Raw genomic sequence first — 27349 nt, forward strand, 5'->3', positions numbered from 1 at the left:
TGTAAGTGCATCATAAACCTGCTAATGAATCGCTAAGATTAATCTTTTTTGGGAAATGTATAGCCTGTAAATGAGAGGCTGTGTTCCAAGAGCGTGTATCAACGTGGCCTGAGTATCTTACTTGGTTAGTTTTTAGAAAGTAGTGAAAGAGCTTGGTGGGAAATTAAAGAGAAGAACATCTTTATGTGTCTCTCATATGTAAATCAACTATATTCGAAACAGTCAACCATTCTTTAGCGGTACTTTATGATTCTTTACTTGATCGTGTGCTTCCTCATAGAACTGTTGCTTGACAAAGCTCCATTTCATTCTGGGAAGGGTTCTTTGCATATGAAGTTGGTTCTTTTTACTTTGAAAAACATCATGAAGAAAAAACTAATTATTTATTATACGGTAGGCTACCTAGTAGGACACTAACATTTTTAGAAAAAAAACAATGGAATTAGTCCGTTACTTTTGGTATGCAGCAAGAGGCCTATTACATTTGTGACCCATTGCTTTTAACAAATCAATTACTAGGTAGTCATAACTATTTGGAGCCTGCTCCACATCTAAACAAGTAAAGGTTCTTTCCGGAACCTTCATGTGGATAGGTCTTTTGGGAACCAAAAATGTTCCCCTATGGAATCACTCTGAAAAACCACTTTGGCACCTTTATTTTTTAGTGTCATCCCATCCAGAGTGTGTTTCTCCGTTCATCTCAATGACTTCTCCCGACCCGTGAGTAAAACTGGTTAAACTTAATACAAAACAGAAAAAAAAGACGACTGTATAAAGTGAATTAAATTTGAACATACCTTTTGTGTGCAATTTTCCCCATTGATAACGGCAACTTACAAAGGCTGACTTTGCTATGGTGATTCCCTAAAGCGAGCATCTGCTGCTTATTTCAATCCAGCTCTGACTAGCTTTTACACAGCTGCCAACCCAACAGGCAGTGCCTTCTCTGCTGTTGCCTTCTATAAAGTCATACTCACATCAGTGTAGTATATAGTAGGTGCTAAAATAATATGTATATCCTCACATAATCATAATACATTTTTAAAAGTAATGGTTCTGTAATGGCACTTTACTGGGCTATTGCTTGACAAAGTACCATCGGAAGGGTTCTTTGCCAATGAATTTTTTGGGGGGTTTTGAAGAGGTACCTAATATGTGGACAAAATAGAAATCATTATTGTTCAAGAAGAACATAGCTCGTGCTATTGTATTTAATGAGAGTCCCTTTAAAATCATGAGTCAGGACCCACTAGTGTCTCTATTATATTAAAAAAGTTTTCCATCATGTCTTCCGTTATTCAGCATTGACCACGCCCCTCCACACTGCTCGCCCAATCATTATTCCTACTGCGCACATCCTCTCTCCTTACCACCCCGCGAAACTCTCAGTACTGCTACCTCGTCCTTCAGCGCAGTTTGTTGTGATGGCACGGCAGAAAATCAAATTAGCTATTCACGAATGTCGAATTTTAGATTGCAATAGAAAAGAGCGTCAGGAGCTAGTAATGAACGTCGAAAAAAAAAAGAAAATAAACAAAAAAGCTCCATATGATAAAAATCAAGAACAAAGAGAATCGCCCAATAAACGAAAAAGAGAAAAATGTTCTGAATAATATGCAAACAGAAATGCAGAAAGCAACGTTTATATAATGTAAGTTAGAGGATAAACTAATTCATTGTTTTTGACGAGGCGTTAATGTAATTTAATTTTTTTATTTACTTTTTATTGCGTTTTACATTTTGCATCATTTTATTATTCATTGGGATTTAAAATAGACAGTTGTAGTGAATGCTCATGTAATTTTTTTTACTCTACAGTATACATAATAAGTAAGTCCAAACCGTCTTCTTCCTGCCTCATATACTCTTCTATATACCATCTCTTTAAATACAATCACTTTCTCTAATGGAGGAGCACCCTGATGCCTTTCGATCTGCTCAGCCATGAGATAGCGGGCGCCCAGACTGTTCTCATCTATTCATGGTTATTTTTGGAACCTGTTACGTCTCTAAATGAATGCAGGATCTTTCTGGAACCTTCTTGTGGATGGGTCTTTTAAGAGTGTGTCTACAGAATAATTTCGGCTGATTTTGTGGCGTCTTGTGACTCAGCGGGTAAAGGTCGTAGTTGGATTTCAGGTAAGGGAAGACTCGTGGCGGTTTGATGTAACCCATTACTCTGCAATATATTTGAAACTCGCATCCTTAAGTACCGAACAAGGCACAACCTGTGTGATTTATTTTTTTGCCCCAGCTACACAGACTGGCAGTTGTGTGACCCACCGAAGCTCAAAGTTATAATGAGGAGCTCAAATGCGTGACACAAGTGGAGAAAGCAGACGAAGGAGAAATGCACCGTATTGGCAAATATGAAAATTCATGTACTGTATTAGATTTTTGTCTTGGGTACTGCGTTTCCTCTTATTTATCCAACTTACAGCTACCCTTATCTGGCAACACTAAACTCACCCAGTGTCCGTAAAAGTTAGCATGTGCGAGAGGGTGCAGAGTGGCAACCTGTCCGTGGCTGGTTGGTATATGGGGTCCTCAGTCACGGTTCTGGAGGGCAGCGGTGGCTAAAGGTTTTCATTCCATCCAGTTTCCTAATTAGAACTCGGTCCTTGTTGATAATGAAACTTACAGTATATACTGTACAACGGCTACCTGCATTTAAATATAAACATTATGTTAACATTTCTGAACATGCCATCTTATATATAGCGGTCATCCAACATTTTATTGCTCTTTAATTAGTGAAGGGGTGTTCACCAACATGTGAAAGATGTCTCTTTTTTTTCAAATTATTGCTGAAGTTTAATAAAATAAATCAATTTTATACCTTTTAAAAGATTAGGAGCTGTGAAAAGAAGAATGAGGGCTTTGAATACACTCAAAAAAGGATTTGTTACATGAATATAACTTAGTCATGCACAGTGGATCCAAACAATTAGTTTGAGTAGTTTTAAAATGATACATTCTTTTTATGTTGACGTATTCAGTTTATGTTCAGAAAACCTAAGGTAAATTAAATAAAGGTCTTTGTGTAGAATTAAAGTAACTGAATCCTTCAGTTGTGGATATATATTTTTTTTAAGTCAATCCAACTAAACTTTATTTCACTACATATAAATGTTAATTATACACAGTGGTGTGTATGTAATGGTTCACTTGTCACCACAGCAGGCAAACAAGCTCTATTTTGGCTCCTTGCATTTTTATGTAAAACATTTGAGTATATTGTATTAAAAACCAAGAAAAAGATGTTTTTCTGATGTAGAGTGTGCAATATGTACAGTATGGGGAAAAAGTGCCATAAAGCAGTTTTCATAACCCCACAAAACAATGGCATTTCGGGAAAAGAATCAATTTACTAAATGTCTTTAAATATCTTTCCAAGTATACAACGGTATGGGGGTCCTTTGAAGCGTATTGTCAAAAAAGGGGCAGTTCCTTATGCAAAATATCAGACTATGTAAATCTGGGATAGTCGTGGTACATAAAACATGATTATTTTAAGTTAAATCAACTTAATTAAACTGTGTAGAGGGAAAATTGAAGTACCACATTTTGAGGCTTAGGGAAGTATTCATTTTGAGTAAGATTAACATAAAATGAGTGAGTAATGCAAACATTACCTGTGAAAGATTATGCTTCTGTTGAAAGAAAATATTCTGATTGCTTTGTTTAAACACAAATTAATTGTGTGATATCAAACAAATTTAAGTCAATGTAAGCAGAAAAAGTTATGTACTGGCAGCAAATATAACTATTTTAAATGAAAGTAATCTAAATTAAATATGTACAGAAACATCCCCAATAGTTCATGTTTTTAGTGATAAGCAGCTAACTGCAGCTTCATTGAGGTAGTGAAGTCCTTCTAGTCAGACATTTACAGAATCCATCCATCCACTCATTTTTTTTTAATTCTCCAAATTCATTACGTAATGAACTTAACATTGTGCCACACTGGTGCCATGGCCATATGCTAGTCAAATCTGTATCAAACTGCGAGCAAGATTCAATTCATTTCAAAGCACTGGTCAATACATCTGCTTCCGATGACTCACATTCCTGTCATTTCCAAACCTCAATCCAATGTTAGGATGATAGAGAGAAGGAACATAATAGCATGTAATGTAGTAGAGGTAGCATTGTCACGTTTACAGAGTACAATAAACTTCTTATCTGTGTGTCCAACCAAAATGCGTTGAGATAAGAACCAACCTTGGATGAGAAAAGGGCAAATAGTGACATTCACTTGTACAGACCATTCACGTCATTTTGGGATTTGTCAGGAAGGCAGAGCAACTTAAAAAAACCAAGGAAGGTATGTAGAGATTGCTTATGAGCAAGCTGCAGAAGAAACCCTGAGCTGTGAGGCTGAGCTGTACCTAAACTATAAAACTAACAACATACAGCTAGTATCGTTATCTGAGTGGTTCTTCAGAGTGATGCCATAGGGAAACCATTTTGGGTTCCCAAAAGATTCATCCACATGGAGGTTCCAGAAAGAACTTTTATTTATTTAAATCTGGGACAGTCTCCATACAGTAAATAACTATGAATAGATGGTAACAGATCTGTAAAACACCAATGGCTTATGATTCTGAAAAGACTCTTGCTGCATATGTGTGTAATACAGGCTAAATCCAGGTTGTCTTTAACTGTTAGTGTCCTGCAGCCTACCATACATTAAAGCTTGCAGTTTTATTTTTTCCTTCTACATATTGGGAAGTTTTTCAAAGCACAAAGAACCATAGTTCAGAGTTCTACAATGAAGTACACAACGCAGTAAAGGACCATGAAATGCCATTAAAGAACCGGTATTTTTAAGAGAGCACTGATTTAATGCTCTTTGGTGCTGAAGCTCAAGTTGTCATTTTCTGTAATTTCTGAATGATGTGACTTGTCCTCCAGGCTGTTTCTGTGAGATTTTCTCTGCATTTGAGTGTGTTGGCTGATTCTTGATTTGAGACAAATGTTGTCATTTTACATTTTGACTTTAGAAAAAAAAAATGGATGGATTTAAAAAAAAATTCTTAAAAACAATGAAAATGTGTCTCCTGTATGTTCTGGGGAAAAAAAACAACAGGAATGTGTGTCATCAGGAGCAGATTGACTGGCGCTTGTAACTGAATTGGATCTTTGAAAATGTTCGCAGTTTGATGCAGACTTGACCAGCATACAGCTATCATAACCGTGTGGCACAATGTTATCTTCATTTCACTACATAGAATAAATTGCCAGAATTTCACAAGAATTAACTGTAATATTTCAAAATAAAATTTGAAAAATGTATTGTGTGAAGCACAGCAGGCTTAAGCTATCTACTGTCGTAAGACAGCAAAATAATGCAAAATTGCATTTGAACTGGTCCGTGTTGCATTGTTGCACAAATTTTCATGCTGTTTCAGTGTGTGTGGTAATGTGACAGGGACACTGATGGAAACTTGTTTGATATTGTAGAAATATTAGAAAGTTTTCATTCATACAGAGAACCAGAAACACAAGCAATAAGGCTTTAAGGACCTTCAAAGCTCAACTAGATGTAAATTTTAGGGAAAAAAGGTAAATACGCTGTAAAAATAAAAAAGTCCTCTAAAGATACATCATATTAACTGTGTATTTTCACAATCAAAGAACTGTAATACAATAAATAGTTAAAACAGTCAGTGACTTTATATAGATAAATACACAAACCTACACGCAAACAGTGTTTTACCTGTCCATATCAGTTGATCATTTCAATATGCAGGAGTAGTTTTATGAATAACTGTGCTGTAGAGTCACAATGGCACTGAAAACTAAATTTGCATAAAGTTTGTATATTTGCATAAGGAACGCCCCCTTGGCAGCAACACTGTAAATTTTTCCTAATGACTCCAAAACCCTTCCCCTGTAAGAAACAAAGACTTAATGATAGCCAGCAGAGTCATTTTTCTGTGTGTGCTGAAGTTTTTCTTTTGTAGCTATGGAAGCTGATTTATATAATTACAGTGACTGAACCTGCACCCATGGGGCTAATTTGGATTAAAGGAAGTCTGCTTCAGTGTGAACTTGTGACCTTTTAAAGGTGAAATGAAACATAAATGCAGACACAATAAGATCAAGGGTGTGTAAACGTTCTGAATGAAGGTGGTCCAAAATCAAAAATAGAATGCTTTTTGTTTCTAGTGCTAGACTACCTGATACCTTTGACACATACATGCATGTGCAACAGCATATATTTCACACATAAAACCATCTGTTTTAAAATAACTATTAGAGTGTATGCCTGTAGTCTGAAATAAATACATTTTTATAAATGTTGTCCTTTTGATACCTAATAGTGTTTCATAAACCATTTGACCACTTTTGGAACAGTTATGTCTTTTTTTTCAGTTATTTAATATAGTATTGTCAGTTGAATTTGTTTTGTTTTAGTCTTTAGGCTGAGTCCAAAGGGTCAGGGCCACCAAGCCCTGCAGGTTGCACCCCAGCCTAACCGAGGCCCTAGCAGGTCTGAGGCTGTTTGCTATGGAATTAGTTTTCTTCTATGGCTTATGTTGTTCAGCTCATTTTGTCATTATTAAAGATGTCCTGGCTCATTCATTTAGGGTTTCATATCTCAGATTATTAAATTACTACTTTTTAGATTTATTGTATTAGTCTTGACTATTTTGGTATAAGTTCTTCTTTTGTGTACTTTTGAGAAATGTTCAGTTTTTAAAATTTCTGGACATTTTAAATGTTTAATATCCCATTATTTATATAATAACCATAATAATACATTCATAGCAAATTAGATTAAATGCTATAATTCAAGGCTTTATTATTTTGGTGCCAGGGCTTTGTTGTTACCCTCTACCTTTTCTTTTGTTTTTCAGCCCTCAGGCCTTTCCTGAATGTGTTAGGTCCCTATCATAACATGCATAGGCATTAATAGATTACTATGCTTACACTCCTACTATCATCCTGAGTCAGTCAGCATACTTGAATAAAGTAAAGCTAGTTGTAAAAGTAATCTGGCTCTGGCTTTTCCAGATAGACTACTATTTTCCTTTTTGCTTTGGTCCCTGCTATACAAAATAATTAACTGGTTTCAGCCCCCCAATGATGCTGGGGAATTTCCTATTTTCCTATTAGTGAGACATTCTCATTTTAGAAAACATTCAAGCACTGATTGGGATGTAACTTGCAATTGGATGACCCAAATGTCTATCCAGGTACAACTTTTTTCTCTGTTGAACAAGAAACAGAACTGATTAATCATCACAGACATCATTCAGTCTAATAATTTTTTAATCATTTGTTTAAAAGTGCCATGGCATATCTGCCAGCTGGGAATGGGCAGATTTTTAAAACCCATTAGTTAACAGAGTTGAATGTGATCAGGTTAAATAAAGCTAATTGAACCTTCCATTAAAGGGAACTTGAAAGTCCAACTTGAAATTACAGAGACTAGTAAATGAAAACTCAGTTACTCTGGAAAGCTCTTCAAAAATAAGAACCACATTCTGATATTTTTAACATCCCTGGTCTAATGTTTGCCCGGGGGCAGCCTAAAAGTCAACTTTTACTTCCAAAATTTAATCCTGTCTAATGCAAAGATAATAATGGTATGAGTTGTTCACTTTCAAAATTTACTTCTGTAAAATATATTGTCCTAAACAAAAGTACTCATGTGAATATGAGTCTCGATTACTCTAGAACATTATCATGTTTCTAGAACATAGTGATTATTTTGCGGTACTGCAGTGTTATTTTGTTTTGCATACTGGCACTGCTGGTATGATTTCAATTACTAGGATGATACTCCCAGTTGCTGAAGAACTTGGTTTTGGTTTATGTTATGAGCATGGCACTTTAAATACCAGTGTGACGGTTCATTCAGTATCTGTGATTTGAATATAAACACAATCAAATGCAGGGCAATTTTATTTCTTGAATTTCTGATTTTCAATTTTACCTTTTTCCTTTGACTTTGGTGCAAACGTTTTGTCTTTTAGATTTCAATTTGTTTCTGGTTGACTATATTTCATCTCCTTGTTCTGTTAAAGCCTACAGGCAGAATAAATACTGTACATATTTCGGATACCCTGTCCATGGTCGTTCTCGCCTTTTAGCAGATACAACTTTTGTCAACACTCTATAAAAAAGAAACAACAGCAATTGAAGCTGTGCAGAGCAGAGCAACCAGGTGCATCCCACGATAAAAATACTTAGTCTGACAAGTTCATGGAATTAAACCCGTTTAGTCTCAAGCAGAGGAGAATGCATGGGACCCAATCCAAATCTTCAAAATTCTCAAAACATTGATAAAGCTGATCCAACTAAATTCTTCAACTAAATAGCAAATCACATATTTGAGAACATCAGTGGAAATCAATGCATTTAAGACAGAAGGGAGGAAGCAGTTCTTTACAGAAAGGGTTTTGTAAATCTGGAACAAGTCATGTAATTGAAACAGAGACCCTGAGAACTTTTAAAAAATACCTGGAAGAGATATTGGGCCAATTTAGCTAAACAAAGGAGCTTAATGGAGTGAATAGTCTCCTCTCGTTTGCTAAGCCTCTTATGTTCTTGTTTGTATGAGGCAGGTTATAATGCCCCATGCCACTGTAATGAATTTAGTGGATTAGAAAGATGGATGGATGTTGCTAACCATATCGTATGTACATTCTGCATCCCCAATTTTATTACATATAAAGACAGTCAAGTAATGTAATTTACCAAATAATTCAGCTGAAAAGAACAAGAAAGTTTAAGTTCTGATAAATAGTCACAGTGGCCCTGCATTGCAAGGATTTTCCACCATGGCATAGGCATGTTCCTAATCCCACTTACTTTCACACCAAAAAATAAGCAATCTCCCAAACTAATGAAGGAGAAATGTATGATTAGACCCAAATAGGGCAGACCATAAAAAGACAGGTTTTACATTCTTTTGCAAATGAAAGGCACACAGCAAAACCATGTATACAGGGGGCAGTTTTAGCTACTAGGTCAGAAGGGCATTGTTTTGTGAGGCTAATAAGTCATATCTGAGATCCATGGCTGAGATGAGTGAACTGGCCCAGTGACAGCTGTACTCCACATATGCCTGGGCAGACCCTTGTACATGATGTTGCCTTCAGTACCCCACAAATAAGGTTCAAAAGGCCAGTGCTGGCACCCTTTTGTTTTTGTAGGGCTTTTTAGTTTTTGTATTCCTATTCTCTGCGGTGGGCTGGCGCCCTGCCCGGGGTTTGTTTCCTGCCTTGTGCCCTGTGTTGGCTGGGATTGCCTCCAGCAGACCCCCATGACCCTGTAGTTAGAATATAGCGGGTTGGATAATGGATGGATGGATTCCTATTCTGTAAGCCTAAATTATAACTCCAACCTAGTGGAAAAGTAAAGAATTGAGAGGTTTTTACGTAACATAAAATGTGCCCTGGGCTGCCTGTTATTGTATTTTTTTTTTATTTTAGAGTCTTAGCCTATAGCTGATGCTGAGAGGCACCCAGTTATATGCCATTGCACAGTTTGTTCTCAGATGTGCTGTATGAACTGTTAACTGACAATCTTCTTCAGTAAACTCAGTGTAAGGATGTCTGCAAACTTCTCCTAATTCACCAAACACAGAACTGACTCTCATTTTCTTTCGTTGCTCAATTTGGAGTTATACTTTACATTAGCACTACTTTTGAATCCCCAATCTCTACTGCCATCATATCTTTGTCATTTCCAACACAGTAGTATAGTCCAACTCCTTCTCTTTAGAACAGATGCGGGCGAGTTCTACACTTTTTCATCACTTTTTATCAGGACTACAGCAGTTCTCAATTTTATGGTCTTCATAAGTCACAAGAGGTTCAGAATGCTATTACCAGAATCTTGTCACAAGCCAAATGCTGAGGCATATGACCATATTACCCCTCATTTGGCTCATCCACTCTATAAAATAGTGAGTCTTGAACATGCCACTACTCGCTTATAAAGATATTTACTCCAAAACTTCAGAATATTTATCTCCAGGACTTATTCCATATAAACCAATCAGACAATTGAGATGCTGGTCTCTTTGTTCTCAAACTTCATTATGTAACTTCTAGCAAACATGAACTCTGTAGGTTAGCTTTTACTTCCTGAAATCTCTGCCAAGGCCTGTTTGTGAGGCTCTATCAATCTCAACATTCACAAACAGACTGGAGGCATGTGTTTTCACTAGCTTTTTAATGACCATCCCTTTATTTACGGGTTTCATCAGTCCCTCTGTAGTTCCTCTGTACAACTGTAGTCTGTTAACAGGCCATTTCAGTTTATCCTATACTTTCTCCATCACTTTAGCTGTATTCTCCTCTTTGTAGTTTTATATAGTGATTGTTCATTTTAAAGCTGTTTTTACTATTTGCTTTAACATGTACTTTTACTGAATTATCAGAACAATGACAGCTATATGGAATTTGATTTTGTGAAGCTTGTAAAAAGATGCAAAATAAGGACTTCAGTTATCATAATTTCCAAACAGCTAATTTAACAATAACACAATCAGACATCTCTCTATTATTATAAAAAAATCCTGGGATGAGACAAGACTTTTTAACCTGGGACAAGACGTAACTTTTTCAGAGAGATACTTTCATGTCCCGCAAGACGAGACTTTGTGCCGAGAGATTTAACCACGCCCGGGGCTGGAAATAAAAGACAAAGAGTAGATTACAAAGTAGAACGTTGTAAAGAATTCAAAAACGTTGGCGCGATACACATGCAGAGCAGGTTAGAGGTAATGAATGTACTAAAATTCAAAAGTCTCAAAAAAATGATAGTAAAGATCGCATTAGCGCAAACAAATGGAAATTATTACTTGGTGAAATAACAGAACAGCGAAACGAGATCAAATATATTGTTTAGATTTAAACTTTAAGTCAGAGACTTGTAGATCGTGTAATTTGTGCTGCCATCATGGAAAAGTAGCGTTTCTTCCCAATGAAGAGGCATATCCGTGAGAATTAAAAGATTTGTTGTTTGGTGAACGTGAAATCCACATATGCGACCCCTAGTATTAATCAAATTAATTTCAGGATACCTTTAAATGCATTTTGAGACACATTGTCTCTACATATTGATTAGCTTGCCATATTCCAGTGCCATAATTATTATGCTGGTTTAACAATGGCTAACAATATCTTCTCTACAGAATGTGCAAGTACACCAAGTCTTTCTTGTAAAGTCATTGTAAAGTTATTTTCTAGATAAATAATTTCTTATTAAAATACATGTAATTAATGTCCCGGTCCTAAAAATAAAGCATAGTCTGTATTACAAGGTTGTCAGGTGGATGCAGATATTTATAGAATAACAATGTCAGTTGCATCTCTACAAGTGTCAATGAAAAATATTTATATAAATAATATTATATATACTTCTCAAAAAAATTAAAGGAACACTTATTAATCAAAGTATAGCATCAGGTCAATGAAACTTCTGGGCTATTGATCTGTTCAATGAAGTAGCAGATGGGGTTGTTAATCAGTTTCAGCTGCTTTGGTGTTAAAGAAATTACCAACAGGTGTGCTAGAGGGGCAACAATAAGACGACCCCCAAAACAGAAATGGTTTAAAAGGTGGAGGTCACTGACATTTTTCCCTCCTCATCTTTTCTGACGGTTTTTTCACTAGTTTTGCATTTGGCTACGGTCAGTGTCACTACTGGTAGCATGAGGCGATACCTGGACCGTACAGAGGTTGCACAGGTATTCCAACTTCTCCAGGATAGCATATCAATACGTGCCATTGCCAGAAGGTTTGCTGTGTCTACCAGCACAGTCTCAAGGGCATGGAGGAGATTCCAAGAGATAGGTAGTTACTCTTGGAGAGCTGAACAGGGCCGTAGAAGGTCCTTAACCCATCAACAGGGCCGGTATCTGCTCCTTTGGGCAAGGAGGAACAGGATGAGCACTGCCAGAGCCCTACAAAATGACTTCCAGCAGGCCACTTGTGTGAATGTCTCTGACTAGACAATCAGAAACAGACTTCATGAGGGTGGCCTGAGGGCCTGACGTGCTCTAGTGGGCCCTGTGCTCACTGCCCGGCACCATGGAGCTCGATTAGCATTTGCCATAGAATACCAGAATTAGCAGGTCCACCACTGGCGCCCTGTGCGTTTCACAGATGAGAGCAGGTTTACCCTGAGCACATGTGACAGACGTGAAATGGTCTGGAGAAGCCGTGGAGAATGTTATGCTGCCTGTAACATTGTTCAGGCATATCCATGGAGGGACACACAGATCTCTACAGGCTAGACAGCAGCACCTTGACTGCCATTAGGTATCGGGATGAAATGGGTCCTGGAGGATGAAGGAATTGATACCATTGACTGGCCTCCATGTTCGCCTGACCTAAATGCAATAGAAAACCTCTGTGACATTATGTTTCGGTCCATCTGACGCTGCCAGGTTGCAACACAGACTGTCCAGGAACTCAGTGATGCCCTGGTCCAGATCTGGGAGGAGATCCCCCAGGACACCATCCGTCGTCTCATTAGGAGCATGCCTCGATATTATCAGGCATGCATACAAGCACGTGGGGGCCATACAAACTACTGAGTACGATCTTGAGTTGCTGCAATGAAATTTCAGCAAAATGGACTAGCCTGACGCATCATTTTTTCACTTTGATTTTTGGGGTGTCTTTGAATTCGGCCCTCTGTTGGTTGATAATTTTCACTTCCATAAAATAATGTGTCATCCTTTCGTTCCTAACACATCACGCAGTGCATATCAGTATAGACATCCAGCATGATTTTTTCCCATTGAGATCTGATGTGTTTTCAAAGTGTTCCTTTAATTTTTTTCAGCAGTTTATATATAATATATATCATCTTAATCCAACCTGGGTTGTGAATAGTCATAACGTCCTGAACAGGGTTATAGTCCATCCCAGAGCCAGTTCATGCTCACACAGAGAATGCTTAGAATTCCCACTGACCTAACTAGCACATCCTTAGGGATGTGTAGGGAAAACTGCATGTTAACGCACACAACTACATTCACTTATTCAATGACAACTTAAAGCTAGCAATTAACCTAATATGCATGCCTTTAGGATTTATTTTAATGTTGACAGCTTCCACATACTGCTTTTTCCATCCATCCATCATCCAACCCGCTATATCCTAACTACAGGGTCACGGGGGTCTGCTGGAGCCAATCCCAGCCAGCACAGGGCACAAGGCAGGAAACAAACCCCAGGCAGGGCGCCAGCCAACCCTTGCATACTGCTTTTTATTTAATAATAATGGAAAAGAATGGTGGTATAGTGGGAATACCAATACTGAACCCCACATCAAGTCATGGTCTACACATTCACCTCCTGTCTTCATGGTTTTCTGTGATTACTTCACTTTCTTTCCCTCTTACATCCTAAACACATGAAAGTTGAGCAATTGTATATTTAAACCACGAGGCAGAGAGGATGGGCTTGTGCATTAATCGTCCCTGTGACAGACTGGTGTTCTGTCCATGATTAGAACATAAGAAAGAAATTTGATGAACAAGAGAGGAACACCAAGTCCATCATCCTTATTTGTTTAGCTAACAACTAAGCTATTCCAGTATCTCATCCAGATACTTCTTAAAGGTTGTCGGGGTTTCTATTTCAACTACATGACTATGTATTTTTGTATCAGATTTCCACAACTCTTTGAATAAGGAAATGCTTCCTAACATCAGTCCTAAATGCACTTTGTTGTATCTGATGTGGCTAGGATAGATTCCAGCCCCAGGCCACTGTGGTCTGTATTAAGTGTTACTAAGACTTTTATTATAGGAATATTTGTCAAAGTAGAACTTCAATTTTTTTGTAATGGTATTATCTAAATACTAATCACAGAAAACATAATTAGCTTTATTAAAACGATTAAAATTGAAATTTGGGGATGTTATAGAAAAAAGAAAATTAGCTGTCACGTTTTTTTTTGTCAATGGTTAAGAAGTGCACATTGCAAGATTAGATTTATTGAAACTACAAGTTGGAACTGCTCTATTCAAATATTAATGACTTTAAATATAAACCTGTGGGACAATCTGAGCAGATCTGACCTCATCTTACTGCCATCTACAACCCTGTTACTGACAGCAGCAGCTCTCAATGATCCAAGCCAGAAGTAGTTATGTGTGTTTGGGTTTGGTTGTTGTTTGTTTTAATCATAATATATTTAGATATTTTTGAACTTCTGAAATATTTTAATGGCCTTTTGAGGACAAATAAAGCATCATCTACCAATATCAATCAAGTTCATATTTGCTTTTCCATAGTTTTCAATTTTGTAAGTTTTTTGGGGTTTATTTCAGTTCTTATTGGTTTTATATTTTTACTTCCACACTTTCTCAGAGTTAAACTGTTGTTTTCATACACTAACCCTGATTTGTTTATTGCTTTTCATCCAAACCTTCCAAAACTATGTAATGGAACAAAATTGTAGATCAATACATTACATTTAAAGTTGATTGCAGGTACAGTTTGTCAGGATGTACTACAGTGTGAAATATTTATACCCCAAAATCCCATTATTCCTAATTAGCTGTTTAAAAATACAAAGAATGCAGTTTTCTGTACAATTCTGTTTTGTCATGACCATCATCAAAAGCAAAGGTCAGTCCCTGAAAAAATTAAGAATTCATCAAAGGTAGGAATGTTTTACTCATGGCGGCCAATTTTGTGTACAATGTTGAAGAGAATAAGCAGCTTTCACCTTCGTTTCAGATGCAATTTTCCCAGCGTCGCATCAATTATTACTCCTCCCGCCTTCACCGTTTCCAACGAAAATATTAAGGTGCGGAAACTTTTTGAACGTCCCTAGTATATATATATATATATATATACACTATATAACTGCGTGTAACAAAACAGCAAAGTGTTGATGTGAATGATAATTATAAACAAACTTATCTTTTCTAGTTTACCTGTTAACACATTTACCTGAGATAACACATTGCACACCGCTATGATAAATACACTAGACTAATGCACAGAATAAAACTGTCTATAAAGTATGAACCGAAACAACTATACTCTAAAAATATCCAATTTAATACAATCCAACATGCGCAGTACTGCAGCTTTTTTCTGAATAAATAGCGTTACTCTCTCCAACAATATCTGATCAGCAAGTCGGAAATGAAAATAAGATAACTGAATATTTACGACTTTTATACGTATCGACATTTCACTACGAGCAAATTCATTAAAATTCCCAGAGGCAGGCGGCCGCTTTGCACCTAGTACCACATGCAAGAACGACAAAGTTGTCAACAAAAAATGAAAGCTGGAGGGGGCGCTTCCAATTACGTAACGAGCGGATCATAGTCTCGCGAGAGCGGAGCCGCGTTTTCACGCGAGATTACAGGTAGCGCTTGTCTGTTATCTGCGGAGAGGAAAAAAGGAGGGGAGTCACCACAGCTACAGCGTACTGTTGTATAAGAAAAATGTTAATGTTAAACCAGCAAGAGTGCATTAGGACGGCGGTGCAAGATATCTGAAGAATTCACTTTGGCAGAGGAAAAGCGCCTAATTAATTTTGGTCGCAAGTGGAACCGTCAGCAAGGCGGAACAGTGCCGCGCAATCCGAAGAAAAGAAAAACAGCGGCCTATTTTTGTTCGGAAGGGTTGACTGGTTGAGTGTACATGCCAGCACCGATACTGCAGCTTGGTTCGTGGAAATGCTTGGAAAATGTTGTTTATTTTAAGGATTGGCCTCTGCAGACTTGCCGGTGAATTACAATTGTGAGAGCTTTTATGGGATGAGCCACTGAACGAATCAGAGGGAGAAGCGGCCCTGTTTGTTTCTGCAGCAGCACCGCCATGAGAGTCGGCGACAGCAGTGGACAATAAACACATTTTTTAAAAACACATTATTAACCCCTTTCGCGATTGTCTGAATGCATTTGAACAACGTGGACCTATGGAATGGAAAAACTCACAAGTCGTTCCCTAGAAAGCAAATCAGACTTTTGAGAGCCAGGATCTTGCGATAAGTGAACTGATTCGAGAGCTCTGCTGGGATTTTTCTTTGGCTGTCCAAGCTAGCCGAGGGAATCGAGCGTTGAGACGTTGAGAGCGTAGGGCCACCAACCGTTACAACCTCACAGATTGCTAACATGGAAGTTCCGTTCTAAGGAAATATTTGTAGATTAGTTTTGGATTAAATAATTCACGCGCACAAGGTTGCAGCAGCCCAGTTTTACATTTGTTTTTTTTTGTTACATGCGCGCGCAAAACTACGAGCGAACATGTTTTTCTGGCCGTTTTTCGTGCCGTGGAGAAGAGGAAAGAGCTAAAGCCGCGATGGAGCCGCGCCGCTGTGCTTCCCTTCCTTACGTTTGAAAGCGGGGCTCGCTGTGTGCGGCGATTGGATTGAATTGACAGCCCGGGAGGGCTTCATCATCATCATCATTAACCCGCGTTTGGCCGTTCGCGGAGGGGGTGGGGCGTAAACCGCTCTGCTGCCTGCAGGTTTTGTGCTATTTTTAATTTTTAAACAATTCTATCCCCAAGTCATCTGGCGCTGCTTGGGTTTCTTTTTTACCTCATGTATCACCCGGAGACTCTTTGGGATCTATGGTTAGACTAAAAGCATCAGCACTGTGCAGTTATTTTTCAAGAAAGTAATAACTGCCAAAGGATTTATTTTGGGCTGGATTTCTTTCTTTAAAAAAAAACAAAACATTTCCAGAACTGGATCCATCCGGCGGGAAGTTGCTGAGATGAACCCGGTGAATGCCACCGCTCTTTACGTGTCAGCTTGTCGTTCGGTGCTGCAGTGCGATCCGAGGGACCCACAGTCGTTTGCGGAGCTTTACAAGCTCTTCCCTTTCTTCAGGCAGTCTCTGTCATGCCTTGTTTGTGGTGAGGCTTTTTTTGGTTTGATTTACTATACACATTGAATCAGTATTCTGTTTGTAGGTTGAATTTTAACGTGTATGTAAAGTGTTTAAACATAACATTTATTATAGTGATACTTTTGATGTATAAATTACATCACTCGAGATGTCATCTTGCCTTAAGCCCTCCTGGTCGGTAAATATGTTATCTTAACCATTCTGTTCGCTGTCAGTAACCGGAGATTTCCGCACATGAGGACGTTATTTTGTCAGATTTGTAAGTTGTTCGTATAGTTTGTTTTTCTTATAACAACCTTCCGTGCCACTATTTCGGATAGCGTGGAGATGCCAAAAATGTCCTAATCACATCAGTGTAGCTTGTAAGAATTAATCTCTTCTGAATGCACGACGAGGCACTTTCTTTATGTCTTAAGGTAATAAGATATTCTTGTCAACGGTACGGACAATCAATACTTGGTTCGTCTGTTTACAGGGATGCGCAAGTTGACTGTCAAGAAGCGTTTACGTAACAGTAAAGCGGCGTGAGAAATAGAGGCGGGGCTTATGATTGTCGTGACTTGTTCAGGGCCTGTCACAAGCGTCGCGCCTTCTCGCGACGTCAGCCTCTTTGACTTTAGGACCAATGTGTGAATTCGATAATGGGAAGGCACCTACAAAAATCTAATTTTACTATGTACGAAAACTTGCCATTTATGATTTAGATATGCCTCTAATACCCTGCTTTGGACGTTTGTTTTAGGTTAGGTTGTAAAGAATTTGGCCGATTCTGTCTATTTGTTACATTCATTTCTTTTCAGAGTCTCTTTGTCAGTAATATATCCAAACTGTTGCTTGCAGTTCGCTCAGCATGTGTAAAGATGCGCTTCCTCCTTTTGGTCTTGGTTGGACCTTTTGGAAAGTTTCTGTTAGAATATGGAAACAAGAGAACTGTTGTGTGTAAAAGTAAAAGTAGATATGATCTAACAATTTATGGAAAGCTGTCCCATTAATAATGTAACAACGGTCAACTTCATCTCCAGGGTCTTTACATATATATATATATATATATATGCAGCTATATTACATTTGTTCATGAGTACAGTAAGTGACTAGTTTGAATTAAGTGAATCAGGACTGAACTTAAAATCCAGTGCACTTTTCAAACAGTCTGTCCGAACCAGACAGTTTGTTTTTAAATTCAGAAGTGAAAATCGTAATTTTCAGTTTAGTTTGAGTGGAATATAAAGTGGATCGTTTGTTTAATAAGACAACTTCAAAATATTTTCTGTGTGAAAACAAATAAACCTCATATTACATATAACTGTGTCTTTTCGTCATTGTTAATATTTATATTATTATTATTTGCTAGTATTAGCCGATACACTTGAGTTATGTTTACTTTTAAGGCCTAAAGATTTTGTTGCAAAAGTAGGGAATCTGTAGTGTAGTCTAATCAGAAAATTAGATTAGATAAACTTTGTTAATCTCTTGAAGATTCAGATGCATATATGCCTATACATGTGTGTAAACACAGAGTTTACAAGAGATGTGTATGTATGATGTGTGTTGTTTGTAACGAATCAGGAGTATGACAGACACTATTCAAGACTTTGTGTCTGTTTTGTACGGGTGTCCTAATTTGTTTTGGTACTTAGATCAAAAATGGCTAGCACTGAACAAACTGAGTCCAGTCATCAGTACAGAGAGTCACAACAGGAAAGAACATTTTTTAGAAAGTCTTAAGGGAATATAGGGTCAGTATTCATTTATGTTTAGGTGATGCATTAGTTTTACTAATTTCTTTGCGTGTCAAATGCATTTTTTTAATCTGTGATTATCAATATACCAATATTAAAGGTGCATATCTAACATTTTTGTTTTTGGTGTCAAAATGTTTAAAATAGTTCCACATTGGAAATTCTTACCATGTTCCATTTTTTTGGTGCATCAATTTAGACTGGTTAATTTTAAGGTTATTAGCCAAATATCAACAGGAAAGAACACACAGTATTTCAGTGGGTGTGTGGAGTGTTTCATGTACACAGAGAATATGCTGCTTACTGGGGGATATTTCCTTTTGTGGTTAGTGCACAGAATATTTTCTGCTCTGTATTAAGTGTTCTTTTCTCTTTTCAGACATAATTTGTTATGGTAGGTAAAGTTTTTGCAAATGTAATTTTTTTTTTTTGCTCTTCTACTGTTGCTTAAAATCCTTTAAGGAAACTACTCCCCGTTTGTGGCTTTACCTCCACACAAAGCATTTTTGCTTTCTCTTCTTTGTTACCTTTTTGTACCTTTTTAAAGTACTACATGGGTTTATACTGTAACGTACTGATTTTAAAGTCTTTTGACATTTTTCATTCTAAGTAGCACCCTTAGTTAACCTGCTGTTTGGTAAGTTAATTAAAAAAAAATTAAGTATATTTGATTTATAATGCTGTAATCTTACTTTGGTTTTTAAATTACTGAAAATTCAGTGTACCGTGATAGTTTTTATCAGCATACTGTGTTATAAGTAAGTTTCTGACAAGTAAATGCAGCAGTCAAAAGAATCATGGTGCTTGGACAAGTGCTGGAAAGACAATATTCCATGTTTTCTATTGTATTAAATCTGGTTTGACACCAGGTCAAATTCAGAAGTACCTGTTACATTTGCTTCTGTCACCAGATCAGTAATTACAAAGCTAATTTATTATGTTGTTGTAACCCAGCACTTTACATTGAATGTATTTATCATTTTTATTGTTGTAATGCTATGCAGAGCTTTGATCAAGGGAAAGGTACTATATAAATGCATAATGACATTTTTTCTCAGACTTAATTGCCGATATTGTTCTGTACAAATTGATTGCTATGCTAGGATTAGTTCACACCTGTTGACTTGTCATGAAGCCTGGTAAATCTGACTGTTCTTTTTAATTCGGTTTGCTTTATATAGACGTCTGCCAAGTAAGGGGAGTGTCAGAAGGCTGTCCATCTTGTCTGACTAACTGAAAAAAAATATAAATGATAAATGGTATACCATGGTAGTGCTGGAGGTGGGTTTTGTGGTGTAGATTAAGATATTGTTGTATCCTTTTGATTTAAATAACTTCCTTAAATTAATTTTTATTTGCAAATATTGTACCAGGTTTGTTTTATTTTAACAGTGTTATCACTTCATCACAAATGATAGCCTGTAGAATATGCAAAAGGTATAAGGGACGTTTTATATTAAAAAAAGGTGTGGTTTTATTTAAACATACAATTTACTACAAGTGGTAGCCAACAAATACAAAAGTGTACAAGTAGTAACAGATTACAAAAAAGAATCATAAAATACAATTGTGGATTTAAAAAAAAGAAAACATTGGTGAGGCTGACTACTAAGAAGTGCAGGGCATCGAGGTGATTGTGTCTCAAGTGTGTCCACTCACTGGTGCCTTTCTGGGGTGATTCCAGCAAACAGCCTTTTTCTGTATCTTCTTTTTTTAATTTGTTTTTAAAATGAGATATGTTTGGCTTTGAGATAATATCCCTCTTTAGTGTCACCCCTTTACATTATTCCTTGCTAAGGTCACTAACAGAGCAGCCTGTCCATACTTGCCCCCTAGTTTTTTCCAAAAACTATAATTGTGGCTAATCAATTTTCAAAGCTTTTTTGGTCCAGATACCAACATTGGTCTTTGGGCTGTGTAATTCTGTAGTGTTTATTTATTCATCTGCTTATTTTTTTAAATTAACATTTAATTTGCTACCATTTGACCTTTCACTGATGCAGGCTGCTCTGATTTATTGTTAAGATTTACTTTCCAATAAAGAAAAGAAAAGCCTGTGAATAAGATGCATCACCACGGTGAGCTGGATAACCAAGTGCTGAAACTGACCTAACGCAGTGTAAGGGTGTCTCGACTTTGATCACTTGAAGTTATTTCTAAGGGCTATAGTATTGTTGCTGCTGACTAAAATCTGCTTAAAATGTAACACAGAAAGTCTGAACAAAAACATCTTCAATGACTAGGTGCTTATTTACTAGCAATAGACATTGCCCTTTTTCTTGTTGGTCTCTGCTCCTGTAACTTGCTCTGATCATTGTTATTGGTTATCATAGTTTTAATAGAGATAGTTATTAAGATTTATTCATTTTTGCCCAGCACTACCTTAATTACAAATCATAATATTGCAGTGTAATTGCTATGTTGAGGTATATCATTAGTGTCATGAGTAATGATAACTTACTTACTTACATGAAGAAATTATAGATAAAGAATTTAAGAGCTAATTTAGGTACATATCAGGAAACGTAAAATGGTAGTTGATTTCAGTTGTGTGTTATGAATTTTTTTTTCTGCTCTGGAAAAAAAGAAGCTATTAAAATACCTGTAATTACAAACACTACATTTTAACTGTAATACCTGGTATTCTGTAGATGAACTGTCTTTTTGTAACACATATAATTCTTTTATTCTGTTATTTTCATTGTTAAGGTGTCAGTGGGAAACGGATCCTTAAATTGACATTTCATGAACTTCACACAATACTGGAGGTCGTAATGAAGTGTTTGAGTATAATTCATTTAAAAAATGTGTTCTTAAGATGAAAGCTATAACAGAACCCTTACAACATGTTTTTGGTTACTCATTTGCCGTCACTCACTTTGGAAGTATTCTCGAGCATGTATTATTATTTTGACGTATAACTGGCACAATAAGATGTTTACTTTCTCCAGTTCACAGTAAATAAAAGATTCTCTTTGTGTTACTCAATTAAGAGAATCTTTAGAAACCCCAGATAGTGATTATTTACAGCATCTACCAAATTACTTTGTGCCAGAGCCTGATCAGTTGGAGGAAAGCACTTGAGGAAGAACCTATATAAAACACAGATCTTCATTTTCACAATATAGTATAACTTGATTTTGCAATGGCATTTTTTTTTTTTATTAATTTCTATTTACAGCAATTTTCCACAAAAAAGGAAACTAGCTTAAAAGCAAGAAAAACTTAACATACCATGTAGCTCATTGAAGAATTACTAAGCGCTTGTTCATATAAAGATGGTAATCCGCTTTAAATTAAATTAAGTGATGCTTTAGTGGCTTCTAGACTTCCGAGTACTCTTTTTAAAAAATAAAATGTACCTCCCTTTGTATGTTGCATGCACATAAATTACTGATGGTAAGGTTAATGAGAAAATCCATACATCAGAGTGGCAGAATAATTCAGAGGTGAGGTGGTGCCCTAGTTAAAGCCATTCCTTCCTTATGTCTGGCATTTTCTTTTTAGCATAATAATTCACCCGTAGCCCATATTTATAGTGTGTTTTTAAAATTAATTTATATGTTGCTTTCATTCTTTTTGCACATTTTCAAATCTGTTGTGTGTTTATTCTGTTGAACTCTGATTTTGTGTTTGTTTATATTTTAGGGAACTTGCTGCAAGATCCGATAGCTCCAACTAACTCCACCTGTCAGCATTATGTATGCAAAGCCTGTAAGGGCAAAAAGATGATGATGAAACCATCTTGCAGTTGGTGTAAGGATTATGAACAATTTGAGGAAAATAAGCAACTTTGCATTTTAGTTAGTTGTTACCGGAAACTCTGTGAATACATTGCCGAATCTCCTCTAGCTCCGCACATTGCTAGTGCTGTTGGAGGTTCTCCGGATATTTTGGGAATGCTAAAAGAAGGCCTGTTCTGTGAGGATGAACAAGAAGATTCCCAGGTAGCTGTCTCACTTTGTTTGTCACATTCCCCAATCCCTTCCACCTCGGAGCACCATGGCAGCTCACAGTTGGAAGCTCTGCCTGATGAAGCAGCTGATATGGAAATCGGTATGCCTGGTATTAATGGATTACATGACTGTAACGGGCTCTCAGTGGATGAGCTTGCTGCTAGCCTTCCCACCTCTGAAAATGCAACGACCACCATTGATGTCTGCAGCACAGGAGAGGATCTTAAAAGTCAAACATTTCCAGATGACTTGCCACCAGTGTGTGAAGCTGTCACCTCTGGGGACCTCTGCACTGATGGCATCGATATCTGTAGCTTTAGCGAGGACATGAAACACAATAATGACCCACTACTGCTGACTGTTGAGGAGGTGTTGCGTAGTTTGGAGCCAGACACAGAGGGGGAAGATTGCAGTGATGTTTTGACACCAAATCTGGAAGCTACAGGTTCTTTGAATGGACCTTTTACTGACTCCAAGCTGCCATCTCTACCTTTGGACTCTGCAGCCTTTATTTCTTGTCATCCCCAACCTTCATCAGGTATCTCCTGTTCTGCAGCCACACCCAAAGTGGTTCGGTTGAACCGTAAACGGTCTCGCTCTGAAAGTGACAGTGAAAAGATCCTGCCTTTGCCCATTTCCACAATTATACGAGGGCCCCCTTTGGCGGCGGCAGCACCGGTGACAATTAAGAGAGAACTGAAGATTCCAGTTCAGGCGGTTGCTACTGTGCCAAATGGGGGTACCCCTAAAATTAGCAAAACTTTGTTGGTATCAAGTAAGAGTATTAAAAAGAGTGCTGACCATGGGGCCAAGAAAGCCTACTCCAAGTCTAAACAAGGGGTTCCCAAGACCAAGGACAAAATAAAAGACCGTCTCCCCACTAATAACTTAATGCCAGGGAGCCCCACCAAAGTTGTGTACAAAAAGCCCCAGGAAAAAAAGGGATGCAAGTGTGGCCGGGCCACTCAAAATCCAAGTGTTCTTACGTGTCGTGGCCAACGGTGTCCATGTTACTCCAATCGTAAAGCCTGTTTGGACTGTATTTGTCGGGGATGTCAGAACTCTTACATGGCTAATGGTGAGAAAAAGTTGGAGGCCTTCGCTGTACCAGAAAAGGCCTTGGAGCAAACCCGTCTCACCCTGGGTATCAATGTCACTAGCATTGCAGTGCGGAATGCAAGCACAAGCACCAGCGTCCTCAATGTCACTGCAGGTTCCCCTCTCCCTGCATTCTTAGCTGCCAGCCCGCATGATGACAAAAGCTTTGAAGAGACTCTCGATATGAGGTTTGACTGCTGAACTCTATCCATGTGCTCTCCCCTCTTTTAACAATGTGACTGGATAGGGAGATGTCACTACACTTTTAAGGCAGCTATGGTTCTGTTCTAGTTTAGTTTCAAAATAAAACTAAAAAATATATATCTATATATATATATATAAAAATATTGCCAAAGCACCTGCCTATAAATCTCTTGTACAAAATGGTCCCATCATATATACTTTAGGCCATTAGAAAGGGAACTACATTGTCATCATGTTAAAGTCTACAAGTGATTTATACAAAATAGTCTTTGGCAAGTGAAACTTGACCTCATTGTTGTTGGTCATGCTCTGTGCATAATCATAAAAGGTTCAGGTAACAAAAAACAAAACAAAGGTACCTGCTCTGTCAGTGGAGATTGGTTGTGTTTATAACCTTTTTGTATACTAGATAACTAAATCCAGAAAAGATTTCCGACTTAACATCACTTTCCGAGTTTACAGTATTGGTTGGATGTCACCTTACAAAGTATTGTCTATCGGAGGCAGGCTGCTGTTCTACAGGTGCAAGGCAGTGTAATGCAGTATGTACAGTTTGTCCAAAATTCTGTTCCAGTCTTGTTTGTGCTAGTTTTTGCTGTCTCTGAAAACTGTTGTGTCCTGTCTTTTTAAACTTTCATTTGGACGTTTTTCCCTTAAATTGTAACTGAATTGTAATAAGCTACTGCTTTCCTATTTTCCTTCTGTGGATAAGCAAAATAAGCTGGAGAGGAGGGAAGCGTTTTAAGAACGTAGCCAGCCATAGGCCAAATGTTGGGTTTCAAGTTGAGTCTCCAGACGGACTGAGATGAGGCCACTCTCTCAAAGAGAGAACATTTGGCTAATCTGCACTTGATGTTGGAAAGGACCATACTTTAAGCACTTATTATGATTCGAAAGTTCATACTACTTGATTTATCATAGCAATATTATAAAAAGTCATATGCACATGTGTTTTTAAATTAATTTCGATCAAGATAGGATAACCTAAAGCAAATAATTGGTGCAGTTCCTAATAGGTGGCTGCCTTCCCCATGCTCCATTTTAACATTATTGGCTCATGAAACGTTGTTTCCAGTCTTCTGATGGCACGGAGAGAGTAAAACTTACACAGGACATCAGGGCCGCTCACGAGATACTGGCAGGGTTTTTTTCCACAGAACCAGTCCCTCCAAAGAAACCTTTTTTGTTTGTAAATGTTTGAAGGATTTCTGCCTTATTTATTTTATACTTCAATTTTTCTTAACATTCAGATCCAAAACCTTTTTGATTTAGCACACAGCATGCACGGTGACAGTTATTAACCTAGTGTACAGATAAAATGAATGTGCAGGTTATTCTATCAGACAGATCCCACGGCGCCTTCTGTTTTATAGTTTTACCTGGTATCATTTCCTGTGACTGTGGTCAGGTAGTGTTTTGAAGCCATAGGAGAAAACAAAATGTGACTTGTGTCCAGTCTGTACTTTTTTTTTTTTTTTCTTTTCTTTTTTTTGTTCTGTTGTTTTGATTTGCAAGAAGAGTTGAAAAACTATTTTTGATAATGAGAGTAAATGGTGGAAATGCCATGTAGTTTTCTTGTCATTTTTTTGTCACTTTAAAACGGTGGGAACAAAGATCTTTTTGCCCATGTTTCTTAATCTGTAAACAATATTTTGCATTTATTTATATTGTGATTCTTTATGTTGGCCAAATAAGAAAAAAAAAGCAAAAAATATACAACCAGGTTTGGGGGGGAGTGAGCAGTTAACACAAATGAATTGGTGATTACTCCAAGTTTGGATTTTGCTTCATACATGACAGCTGCTGTATCCACAATGAAAAATGCCTGTTTTTATTTAAATATGTTAATATATATATTTTTTTTTTTTCAAGAGTTAGCAACTATATTGTTGGCGCTCTAAGCTAACTAAGTCTCAGAAAAGCTCTGCTATGCCAGCACGGTTCCAAGCTGCTGCTACTGAGGGCCTTTGTGTACTGTAACTGAATATTGTTGTAAGTGTTGGGTTGTGATTCACAAGCTTTTTCTAGTTGAGTGTTGACCACCTCTGACATTACAGTAACCTGACGGGTTTTTACCTTTGGAGCTTTTCTGTCCAGGCACTGGGATTTCTAGACAACCTTTTCTTTAAATTCTCCTGCTAAGGAACTTGAAGCAGCCTGGTAGCAGTTTGGCAACTGTTGGTTTTTATTTCATCCTGGTTATGCGTTTTGTCATTCTGATGAAAGCACCCAAGATTGTCGGTCTGTTGATGCGTTTTCTGAAAACCCAATACAGGATTGTGTGATTACAAAATGAGGACCAACCAGAGTGAGATGCCAGTCCATCATAGGGGGGAATGTCCTTAAGGAGACCTGCAAAACAGCATGTGGCTAGTGCCCAAGAGGGGCTGCCACACTTTGCTGCCCAGCACAACCACACCTAATGGCCAGTAGCAACTAGAAAGAGAAAGGTGGTGGCTCAAGGGCAGAACGTAACCGAAAGAAATACTCGCCCATCTTCAGATCTGCTTAATCCTATTTAGGGCTGTAAGCAGAACAGAAGCCCGACGTGAGGAGGGCATTAGTCCAGCACAGGGCCAGATCACGGGAGAAAGTAAGTCCATGCAGAAGGAGGAAGAAACACTAACTACTGTGTACTGTGCTGTCCTTCAAAAGAGAATCGCTGGTCATACTGGAGAACAGCAAATGTCTCCCAGTGCTCTGAATCTCCTGGCTAAATGAGATGTGGTCAGTTAGTTAGTTAACTTGCCTGAGTTGCCTCAAAAGCCTGCATATTGTAATACGTTGTAGTCAATGAAAGGCGTCAGTTGGCTTCACTTCTCATTGCATCCATAATGGCTAACGAGGCCCATCGCCCTCGTCCATCTGCTAAAGCTTTTTGCACTTTTGTGTGGGTCACCGTATTGGACCCTCTGCCTCCATTCTCCTCGGTTTAAATATTTCCTTGCTTGGCACCACTTTCTTCATGCAGTCCATCCCCTTTCACTTTCGGAACCCCTCCAATATCCATGGTGGTTCTTCTCGCCCCACTGTTTACTTCTCTCCTCATGCCATACCCACACCATTTTAACATTCTTTCCAGTATTTTCTATGAGATTTCCTGAACTCTGTTTCTCTCTTCATCAAGCTTTGTTACTCCACACCTGCATCTCTGCATCCTCACTGCTGTAGCATTTGGTCTCTTTATTTATTTATATTGATTAATTTATTTTTTAATGCACATTTTTACCTGCCCAGTGATCAGATTTATAAAACGTGATGACACCTCGGACTAATACGTATGCAAAGTTTTGGAGAAACTTGAAAATGATGACCCCCTTGATAAAGCAGTGAAACTACAGGTAACTTGCACACATAACAGTTCATATTATTATGATGTGTGCTGACGTGACAAACCTCAAAAGGGATGAATATGATGGACAGACTGTATTTTAGTTCCCTCTTAAGATGCTGTGTATTTGCACTGACGAACTTTTCAAAAGTTTTTCTTCGGT

The 27349-nt window shown here is 37.7% G+C and overlaps 1 protein-coding gene across 2 annotated transcripts; it reads left to right on the forward strand.

Annotated features, from left to right (window-relative positions):
* The first annotated feature begins 1189 nt into the window (after positions 1-1189).
* Positions 1190-25418, forward strand: msl2a (MSL complex subunit 2a). Of its 2 annotated transcripts, none has more exons than XM_051923039.1 (2): positions 1190-1651; positions 22246-25418. In XM_051923039.1, the coding sequence occupies exon 2, from the start codon at positions 22326-22328 to the stop codon at positions 23850-23852; it is 1527 nt and encodes a 508-aa protein (XP_051778999.1). In that variant the 5' UTR covers positions 1190-1651; positions 22246-22325; the 3' UTR covers positions 23853-25418. The 2 variants fall into 2 exon arrangements, with proteins under 2 accessions (XP_051778999.1, XP_028650537.1); XM_028794704.2 differs by lacking the exon at positions 1190-1651 and adding an exon at positions 15346-16865.
* The last annotated feature ends 1931 nt before the right edge of the window (positions 25419-27349 follow it).

Source organism: Erpetoichthys calabaricus, chromosome 2, assembly GCF_900747795.2.
Source record: "Erpetoichthys calabaricus chromosome 2, fErpCal1.3, whole genome shotgun sequence".
NCBI classification, from domain to species: Eukaryota; Metazoa; Chordata; class Cladistia; order Polypteriformes; family Polypteridae; genus Erpetoichthys; species Erpetoichthys calabaricus.

Bases quoted from the DNA above. Each gene is read 5' to 3' on its own strand.
- msl2a (XM_028794704.2), top strand. From the start codon at position 16,724: ATGAACCCGGTGAATGCCACCGCTCTTTACGTGTCAGCTTGTCGTTCG. The intron at 16,866-22,245 runs GTGAGGCTTTTT...TTTATATTTTAG, and splicing joins TCTGTCATGCCTTGTTTGTG to GGAACTTGCTGCAAGATCCG.